Source organism: Corapipo altera, unplaced genomic scaffold (assembly GCF_003945725.1).
Source record: "Corapipo altera isolate COAL_440 unplaced genomic scaffold, ASM394572v1 54601, whole genome shotgun sequence".
Taxonomy (NCBI): Eukaryota; Metazoa; Chordata; class Aves; order Passeriformes; family Pipridae; genus Corapipo; species Corapipo altera.
In genome coordinates this window covers 1-9,954 of record NW_020885736.1, presented here as the reverse complement: position 1 = coordinate 9,954, position 9,954 = coordinate 1, and the positions used below count along the sequence as shown (strand labels likewise).

General features: G+C 52.5%; 1 protein-coding gene across 1 annotated transcript; it reads right to left on the bottom strand.

The window, feature by feature from the left end:
- Nucleotides 1-290: 290 nt before the first annotated feature.
- On the bottom strand, nt 291-1,205 carry LOC113940767 (olfactory receptor 14J1-like). The gene has a single exon (XM_027631911.1). The coding sequence runs from the start codon at nt 1,182-1,184 to the stop codon at nt 291-293; it is 894 nt and encodes a 297-aa protein (XP_027487712.1). The 5' UTR covers nt 1,185-1,205.
- Nucleotides 1,206-9,954: the final 8,749 nt, after the last annotated feature.

Here is a 9,954-nt window from a genome sequence, read left to right as displayed (position 1 = left end):
TGATCCAACACATCACCCAGAAGGAGTCTGGATGAGCCCAAGGCTTTCTGTGTAACATTAGAAACAAGTTTCACTGCATCAGAGTTATTTACAGATGCCCCAACAAGGCATGTGTTAAAAGGTAGCTCTGGTTTCGCCAAGGAAGCACAGAAGGTAGTCTGGTTCAGTGCTTTCATCAGGGTCACCCAGATGTTGTGGCTGTTCCATGGGCTGAGTCGTTTGAGCTGTTCCATGTAGATTCCCCTGAGGCAAAAAAAGACGCACGCACCGAGTGAACTACTGAGTTCATTTTATTGGAGCTCTTGATTCCTCAGGCTGTAGATGAAGGGGTTCAGTGCTGGAGGCACCACTGAGTACAGAACCGAAACAATCAGATCCAGAGATGGGGAGGAGATGGAGGGAGGTTTCAGGTGGGCAAATATACCAGTGCTGGCAAAGAGGGAGACAACGGCCAGGTGAGGGAGGCACGTGGAAAAGGCTTTGTGCCTTCCCTGCTGAGAGGGGATCCTCAGCACAGCCCTGAAGATCTGCACATAGGAGAAAACAATGAAAATGAAACAACCAAATCCCAAACAGACACTAACCCCAATGAGCCCAATTTCCCTGAGGTAGCCTGAGTGTGAGCAGGAGAGCTTGAGGATGTGTGGGATTTCACAGAAGAACTGGCCCAGGGCATTGCCCTGGCACAGGGGCAGGGAAAAGGTATTGGCTGTGTGCAGCAGAGCACTGAGAAAGCCAGTGGCCCAGGCAGCTGCTGCCATGTGGGCACAAGCTCTGCTGCCCAGGAGGGTCCCGTAGTGCAGGGGTTTGCAGATGGCAACGTAGCGGTCGTAGCACATGATGGTGAGGAGGAAAAACTCTGTTCCGAGGAAGAAGACAAAAAAAAAGACCTGTGCAGCACATCCATGGTAGGAAATGGTTGTGGTGTCCCAGAGGGAATTGTGGATGGCTTTGGGGACAGTGGTGCAGATGGATCCCAGGTCTGTGAGGGAGAGGTTGAGCAGGAAGAAGCCCATGGGGGTGTGCAGGTGGTGGTCGCAGGCTACGGCGCTGAGGATGAGGCCGTTGGCCAGGAGGGCAGCCAGGGAGATGGCCAGGAAGAGCCAGAAGTGCAGGAGCTGCAGCTCCCGCCTGTCTGCAAATGCCAGGAGGAGGAACGGGGTGAGGGAGCTGCTGTTGGGCATTTGCTGCCTCTGGCCATGGGGACCTGTTCATGTTGGAAATAACAGTGATAAGTTAGGGCACAACATTCTAAGAAAAATCAAAGCCGCTTTCCAACACCCCTCTCACTGCTCCATTGGTTTTCCTTTTCTAGGAGTCTCTCCTTCAGCTCCAGGGCTGGAGCCCTGGTTGGGGCTCACGACATCTTCCATGGAGCAGACCCTCTGCCCACTGGCTGTGAGGGGTCAGCCCTGCTCTGCACTGGTGGGGTCATGGGCATGGTGGGCACAGGGGCCCGTCCTGGTGTTCAGCTGTGTCACATGAAACTGCTCCCACTGCACTCCCAGTTTCTGAGAAAACCAAGACAGCAGAAGGCAGTGTCACAACTTTGTTTCATTTTATTTTTTTTTTTTTACAATTCCCTCATCTCTGCTGAGGAGTGTTCCTGGATGTCAGAACCCCTCAGCACTTCTGATACACTCAGGGAGAACAGAGCAGGTCCTGCCAGGCAGGAGGATTGTCTGGGGCTTAGTGCCGAGTGAGGGGAGCTCGTCAGTCCCTCTCTCTTGTTCCCAACTGCCCTGGCTTTGCTCCTTCCTGAGATGGAGATTAATCACACTCCCAGTTTGGTCTGAAAAGCCACCAGACACTGTTGAGACCAGAGGGATCCATCCTACACCCCTCAAGGTCTCAGCCTGTCTCAAGGGCTCAGCACCGCACTTGGAGCCAAGGACACCAGGGGCTCATCTCCCCAACCCAACAGCATCTCCTGGCATGAGCACAGCATCTCTGCCCCTCTCCACTGGGGCTTTCAGAGAACACAGCTGTGCTGGGAGGATGGTTTGCATTCTCCAGGGCAGCTCCCAGCCTGGAAGGACACCTCAGAAAAGAGCCAAGTGTCCTAATGACGGGGTCTGATTGAGAGAAAAAGAGCTCCTGACCCAGGCCCACAGACTTCACTGCCCACAACCCACAGGGCAGAAGACAATTGGAATGTCTCATTCCCAGGGACACACCCGCCTGAGGGGAATCCCAGGATCAGTGTTGGACTGTGTAGCTTGAACTCCCCTCCCAGTGAGCCTGAGTGAGAGAAGGAGGGAACAACCTCAGGACCAGGGGCAAGCTGAGAACCAAGGAAATGCACAGGGAGGGTCCAGCTGGGAGAGGCCAGGGCAGAGCCCACTGGGCACTCAGGGCAGCCTCACCCTGAGCCAGCTGGGCCACCTCCCAGGCACCAACAGTGCCAGTGAGTTGTTCTCAGCCCTTGGTAGCTCCTCACAGTTCCCTCTGCAAATCAAACCACCAGGCATGTGGCTTGATAGCCTGAGAGAAATCCCTCTTTGGACCTTCCCCTTGAAGTATCCCTTGGGAAATATGCTGGGGTGCTCTGGTTCTGTGTACAGCCCTGACCCATGAAACTCTCATTTGATAGCAGAAGAAACCTGCCCTGCCCTGCCAGGCTTTGCTCTTTCCATCCCCATATGACCGTAAAAACGGGAATGTATGATGGTTGCCATGGTAACTGACCTTAACAATGGGAATGTATGGTACTTGCTGTGGTAACTGACCATGGCAATGAGAATATGTGGTGTTTGCCATGGTAACTGACCGTAGCAGTAAAAATGTATGATGGTTGCCATGGTAACTCACCATAGCAATGGGAATGTGTGATGGTTGCCATGGTCACTCATGGTGGGGACAGGAATGTATGATGGTTGCAATGACAACGAACTGTAGCAATAAGAATGTGTGATGGTTGCCATGGTCACTGAGCATAGCAATTGGAATGTATGCTGGTTGCCGTGGTAACTGACTGCACCAGTAGGAAGTATTATGGTTGCCATGGTAACTGACCATAGCAGTGGGAAGTATGCTGTTTACCACAGTAAATGACTGTAGCAATGGGAATGTATTATGGTTGCCATGGTAACTGACTGTGGCAATGGGAATGTACCCTATTTGCCATGCTAACTGACCATAGCAATGGGAATGCATGCTGGTTGTCATGGCAACTGTGATTTACTTAGTCTTTGAGCACGATATTTTCATCTGCAGAAACATCCGTGAGTGCCCAGAGATCTCCCAAGATGGGCTTTAAAGGTCTCAAGCACATGAGCACTAGAGAGGGGCTAAGGAGCTGTGGCCTCAATGGTGTGGAGACTGAGGACGGTACAGGACAGCCCTGAGAGGGAACGAAGGGAGGATTTAGAGAAGGTGGATCCTTTTGTCAGAGCAGGAAAGAGCATGAGAAAGAAAGAATTAATGCCAAGTGCAGCTGGAGAGGTCCCGAGTGGACATGAGGAAAAAGGAATTTCACTCCAGGGAAAACACTGGACTGCAACACATCACCCAGGAGGAGTCTGGATGAGCCCAAGGTTTTGTGTGTTCAGGAAGAGCCAGGGAGGACGCAGAGATGTCAGTGCAGGAAGGTGCCAGCCAGGTGGGGCAGCCGGGGGGATGACGACAGCCTGCAGGGAAAGGGGCAGGGCATGGACACCGTAGGACAGCCTGGGCTGGAGAGGAGACAGGGATGGGGAGAAGCTGAAAGGCCCTGACACAGCCACCTTCTGCAGGCCTTTGGCCATGGCTGCTGTCTGTGCCCCTGATGCCAGGAGGAGGGGAGTGCCCCTTGCAGTCCTGGGGCCTCATGGCCTCCTTGTCCCTGCTCAGCAGCCTGGCAGGTGCCACCCCATGGTCCTGCCCTTGGCATTGCACATCCCACATCCCAGTGCCCCAGGAAGAGCCCTGAGAAATGAGGCAGGGACAGGATCTGCCTTGCCAGGGGATGGGGGTCAGGGGTCCCTTGCTTGTCCATCCTTGTCATCACTGTCTGCACTTTTCTGCTCTAACTGGAAGCCAGGGACACATTCTCAGTTGTGTCCCTCAGTGAGACTCATTAGCACTACAAGAAACTTCAATGTTTCAATCTCATTTTGACTTCTTCAGAAGTTGTTTGAACTTCCTCTCAGGGACTGAGTCTCATGTAAACAACCTCAATGTCCCCTGAGGGTCATGAAATGCCTGGGGCTGTTGCTGTGCTGCTGAGCTGGGCTGGGCTCCTGGCACACAGGGAGCTCCTGGCAAGCAAGAAGAGCTTCAAAGAGACAGCTCTGCTGGTGAGCAGCTCCTCTGCACAGCCCAGCAGGGCTGAGGGCACTGTCAGGTCAGCTCAGGGACACCAGCAGGGCACACACAGAGCTTCAAGGTGCTCAGCACTGGCAGGAGGGCTGAGAGCTCCCTGCAGGAGGAATCTTGACAGGGCTGCACATGGTGAGTCTGTGGCTGCAGGGCAGTGCAGGGGCAGCTCCTGGAGGCATCTCCTAAAGCTGGCCCAGCCCCAGCTGATGGGATGGGTGAGAAGGGGGCTGTTTTGGGGCACTTTGGAAGAGCTGTGAAGCTGGGGGTGCAGCCAGGGGTGCCCAGGGCTGTGGGGCAGAGCAGGGTCCTGCAGCCCAGGGTGCTGTGCTGGGCAGGGACTCTGCTGCCTGCCAGGGGCAGCTCTCAGCCAACCTGGGGAGCTGCTCCCAGGGCTGGGGCACAAGGGCTGTGGGCAAGGAGCAAACCTAACAGCTGATGGAGGATCTTTTCCATTTCTCACTGTAGCAGGGTCAGACCTGCTCACAGACCACTACACAATATTGAATGGAGAAGTTTTTGCAAAGCTCAGAAAAGACAGGGGCTACAGGAAAGGAATTAATCCTGAGGTGTGTTTCCTGCTTAAGCATTGTAGCATAGACATTGTTCTCTCAGTTCAACAGGCTGCAATGAAATTCAAACTCTTTTGTTCTCACAGATGAATATTTCAGGCAGTCTCAGAAATGAGCACAGGATCCTGGGCAGTGTTGAGCCTTCCCTTCGGGGTGAGCACTGTAAGCTGAGTCCTTGGCAGCACATGACCAGAGTTGCTGATCCTCACAGCACCCTCAGAAAACACAAACCAGAGAAAAGAAATGCCTTTCACTTGGAGGGGATTTCACTGAAAACTGCACTGGCTTTGCTGAGAGGGGGCTGTCTTAATTGTTCCCTGTGCTTTCCTTTTCTGAACAGACCCTGTGCTAAGGAACAGCAAATGCCCAACAGCAGCTCCATGGCCCAGTTCCTCCTCCTGGCATTCACAGACAGGCGGGAGCTGCAGCTTCTGCACTTCTGGCTCTTCCTGGCCATCTCCCTGGCTGCCCTCCTGGCCAACGGCCTCATCCTCAGTGCCGTAGCCTGTGACCACCACCTGTACACCCCCATGGGCTTCTTCCTGCTCAACCTCTCCCTCACAGACCTGGGCTGCATCTGCACCACTGTCCCCAAAGCCATGCACAATTCCCTCCAGAACAACACAACCATCTCTTACATGGGATGTGCTGCACAGGCCTTTCTGCTTGTCTTCTTTCTTGACGCAGAGTTTTCCCTCCTCACCATCATGTGCTATGACCGCTATGTTGCCATCTGCAAACCCCTGCACTACGGGACCCTCCTGGGCAGCAGAGCTTGTGCCCACATGGCAGCAGCTGCCTGGGCCACTGGCTTTCTCAGTGCTCTGCTGCACACAGCCAATACATTTTCCCTGCCCCTGTGCCAGGGCAATGCCCTGGGCCAGTTCTTCTGTGAAATCCCACACATCCTCAAGCTCTCCTGCTCACACTCAGGCTACCTCAGGGAAATTGGGCTTCTTGGGGTTAGTGCTTGTTTTTGTTTTGGTTGTTTCATTTTCATTGTTTTCTCCTATGTGCAGATCTTCAGGTCTGTGCTGAAGATCCCCTCTCAGCAGGGACGGCACAAAGCCTTTTCCACGTGCCTCCCTCACCTGGCTGTGGTCTCTCTGTTTAGCAGCACTGCCATATTTGCCAACCTGAAGCCCCCCTCCAACTCTTCCCCATCCCTGGATCTGGCACTATCAGTTCTGTACTCGGTGGTTCCTCCAGCACTGAACCCCTTCATCTACAGCCTGAGGAATCAGGAGCTCAAGGATACCCTGAGAAAAATGATGACTGGATGCTTTTCAGGAGCAATAAAGTGCCTGTTTTCTGGTGCATAGCATTCAGAATGGGACTCCTTAATGGCCCAGCCTTCCTGCTCAGGTTTTTCGTGGAGGTTATCAGGTTCTTCTTGCAATAATTTTCTGTGTAATTAAATATTATTATGCATCTGCCTTCGAATTTAGTGTCTACCCATTGAATTTGACCCAGAGATGTACAAATGATGAATTGTACTTGCTGAGTGTTTAAATAAAATAAAGGACCCTGCAGTGCTTTCTTTGTCCAAGACTCTTCTTCTTAGATGTTCCTAAAGGACAGCACACTGCAGGACAGGGTGTATTTGCAAATGGGAAAGGGACAATAATCCCAGCCCAGCAGCACTGCCAGGGAGCAGCAGGACTTGGTCTTTGTAGAGCTGCTCTCTTGCCACTTCCACACTGTCCTCCTGAGCCCCTTTCTCGTTGTAAGGCCTGAGTGCTCTCTGAGCACAGTCCTGGGGGCTGGAAGCCCTTGGAGCACAGGCAGGGACAGGCCCTGGGAACTTGGGAAGCAGAGCTGGGCTCCCTTCCAGCATCTCCAGGATGCTGTGGGATCTTCTGAGGCCACTGCATGCACTGGGTCACTTCTTCTGTGACCTTGCTCCAGGACTGGAACTCTCCTGCAGTGACACCATGACACTCCTGCTCTCTGCTTTCCAGGTTTCATTTTCAGATCCAGTCTTGCCCTCCTGTTCCCAGGGACATCCTGTGAGTGCTTCAGAGCTGCCATCCTGGGGCAGCTCCTGCCCAGCGTGGGCAGGCACAAGGTCTCTCCACGTGCTCCTCTCACCTCCCCAGTGCCACTGTTTTCTGCAGCCTCCTCATCCTTGCCCAGCACAGCCCTCCTGGCACAGTTGGACACAGCCCTTGTTCTATCCTCTCCTCAGGCACCTGCCCAACCCCCTCAGCTCCAGCCTGATGGCCACAAACCTTCAGGGCAGAGAGGTACTGGGGAAAATGCTGAGGAAACCTTTCAGCTGCACTCAAATCCAATTGGAGGGGTTGGCCTCGAGGAAGAAATCCCTTCTCATTCTCCAGAACCACCAGAACAACTTGTGTTGTGTCCTGGACACTAAACTGAAAGTGTGGGCTATGGAAAAGATTTTGGTGTCAGGGCTATTGAGAAGGCTGGGCAGTGTCACTGGGAGACCTCTCCCAAACCCTTGGAAAGGCCAGAGCCATCCCAGAGCTTCCTGGGGCCTTGGCAAAGGCAGACATGGAACCAGTCTGCAAACAGGGCAGCAAGGAGGGTTGGCAGAGTTCCACACTGCTCAGAATCAGCAGGGAAAAGGATAGGGCAAGTCCTGCTGCAGCCATTGCCAGGCATGGGAAGGACAAGGCAGGGATTGCAGAAACCCCGTGGGAGGGAAAAGAAAGGGATGTTGTGTGCCCAGATTTCAGCAAGGCCCTTGACATGGTCTCCTGTGCTCTCCAAAAGACAGATTGGTGAGAGCTGGACTGAAGAAGTGGAAGATGTGGTGGGTGGGAAGTTAGCTGAATGAAGAGTGTCAAATAAAATCCATGGTACAAAGTCCTCTTGGCAGTAACTTCCTGATGAAACCCCTCAGTGACCAACCCTTGAAAACCACTATAGAACATCTTATTATCTTTCTGTACAAGGGGACAAAATGCATTTTCAAGTCCTTTGTGGATGATGCCAAATTTCAGGGAGACCTTGAGCAACCTGTCCTGGTTTAAGGACACATATTGGGGTGGGAACTCCAATAAAATGAATTTGCTCCCCTTTTATTTCCCACCAGTACAGGGAGACAAAATACAAGGAGGTATAAGTGAAAAAATAAGAGTTTACTGACAAGAAATATAGCAGCAAAACCACCAATACCAACAGAAGAGTTCAAAGCAACAGCAGAGAGGGAAATTGTCTCCTCTCCCCCTCTGCCCGAACTCCCCTTTGTAAACAGGTGAGAAAAGGGATCAACAGGTGCCTCCCTTCCCCCTTTTCCTCCTGAATGAACAAAGAACAAAAAAAAAAAAAAAACATGGGAGAGAGGGGGTAAAGCCAAATCTGTGAAACTCTCTGGTCTGAGATCAGTTGTGCTGCCCAAGAACACACTGACTCCAGAGGTGTCCAAGCGAGGCAGAGCCGGCGACTCCGGTCCCTGTGGCGGCGGGGGAAAGGCAGTGGCTCTGCTTGATTCCATGGAGTTCTGGGGAGGCAGAGTGGCCCCTTGGTTCCAGGAGGTTTTGAGATATCTCAGAGATCCTTTGGTTCCAAAGAGACCCCGCATGTCACAGTGGGCCCAGTGGGAAAGAAGGAGGGGTGTGTGCAGCCTGCAAGGCCAGAGCAGCAGCAGGGCCAGGGCAGGACAGCCTGCAGGAGAGATGGCCAAGGGCTCTGGCAGGGCTGCAAGGCCCAAAGGCACCCAGGCCTTTGTCTCCTTGCCTCTGACAGCTGCCTCTGCCACTCAGGCCACCACAACCAACTTGCCTGGCAGGTTCTGCACTTGGTTTCTGCCTCGCCCCTCCCTCAGCAGCCTGACAGGGGTTGCTCAGTTTTGGGCCTTTGTTGTTCCTCCCCTCCCATCCCAGTGCCCCCCAAACAGCCCTGAGCCAGCCGGGAGGGACAGGATCTGCTGGGCCAGGGCCTGGGGCTCAGGCCTTGGCCTTTGTGCTCCACAAAACCAAGGCAGGCTTTGCTCAGCATTGCAGGGGCCTGCCCAGAGCCTTTGTCTGCCTGCACTCCTGGCCTCCAAGGAGCTGCTCCAAGGAGTCCCTGGGGAGGCTTTGGCAGTGCCTGCCCTCAGTGGGGCCCAGCAATGCTTCAAGGCACTTGCAGTTTGGCTTCTGACTTCTTCAGCAGCTGCTTCAATCTTCTTTCAGTATCTCAGGGTCATGGGCTGGGCTGCAAACACACCGTGGGGCTCATTAAAATGCCGAAATCCCTCAGGATCTCTTTGTCTTTCTTTAATTGTCTTCAAGGTAATTTCAAAACAAGTCTTCAAAGTTTGTATTTTTTTTAATTCAATGATGGATATTTTTCAGTTCAGAGAAGAGGTGACAGAGGTGTTCTCCAAGTGATCTTGGTTCTGAGTGTCTCCTCAGGAGATCCAGACTGACCCTGGATGATCAACCTTGCTCCTCACCCCCCAACCTCACCAGTTCTGACATGGCCCATCTTGGACTGACAGCTGATGCAGCTCCAAACACACTGTGGGATCCATTAAAACACTGAAAAACAAATTATTTATTTTTATTTAATTGTCTTCAAGTCTTCAAGACTACTACAGCTAATTGGAGTTGTTTTGTAGTTTAGCTAAGGAAGAAGATTTTAAAGTGGAAGTCACGAAAAATATATATCTTTTGATGAAAGGGAACGATTTACACAGAACCTTGGGATGCAAGAGGGTCAGGGTGCAAAGGATTTGGATCCAAAGACAAGGGGGCAAAAGACATTAGTAGCATTTAATCATTGAACAGTTGAACAGTTATCAGGTGATTCAATAGCATGTGTTACAATTTTAACAGTGACTGAATTAGAGATTCAAAACAACAATATTCACACCACAGTCAATTCACACCTACACCCAGGCAGAGATGTGTGGACACATCAACAGCTGAGTGTGGAAAGGTCCCCCTCCCAAATTCTCTGTTGTCAGGGAAACACTGCCACAAATCCCTTTGTGTTTCCCAGCAGACAAGGGTCCCAGCTGGAGGAGTGTTTGTTGAGGGGGATCAGAATTGTCCTGGGCATCAGTGAGGGTCTTTGGAGTGTTGCAAACTGGAGGGTTCCCGAGCTGGGAGAGGCTGCCAGAGGTGTCCCACTG

What these genes read in the sequence shown, in the direction of transcription:
- LOC113940767 (XM_027631911.1), bottom strand. Translation starts at nt 1,184, where the DNA reads ATGCCCAACAGCAGCTCCCTCACCCCGTTCCTCCTCCTGGCATTTGCA.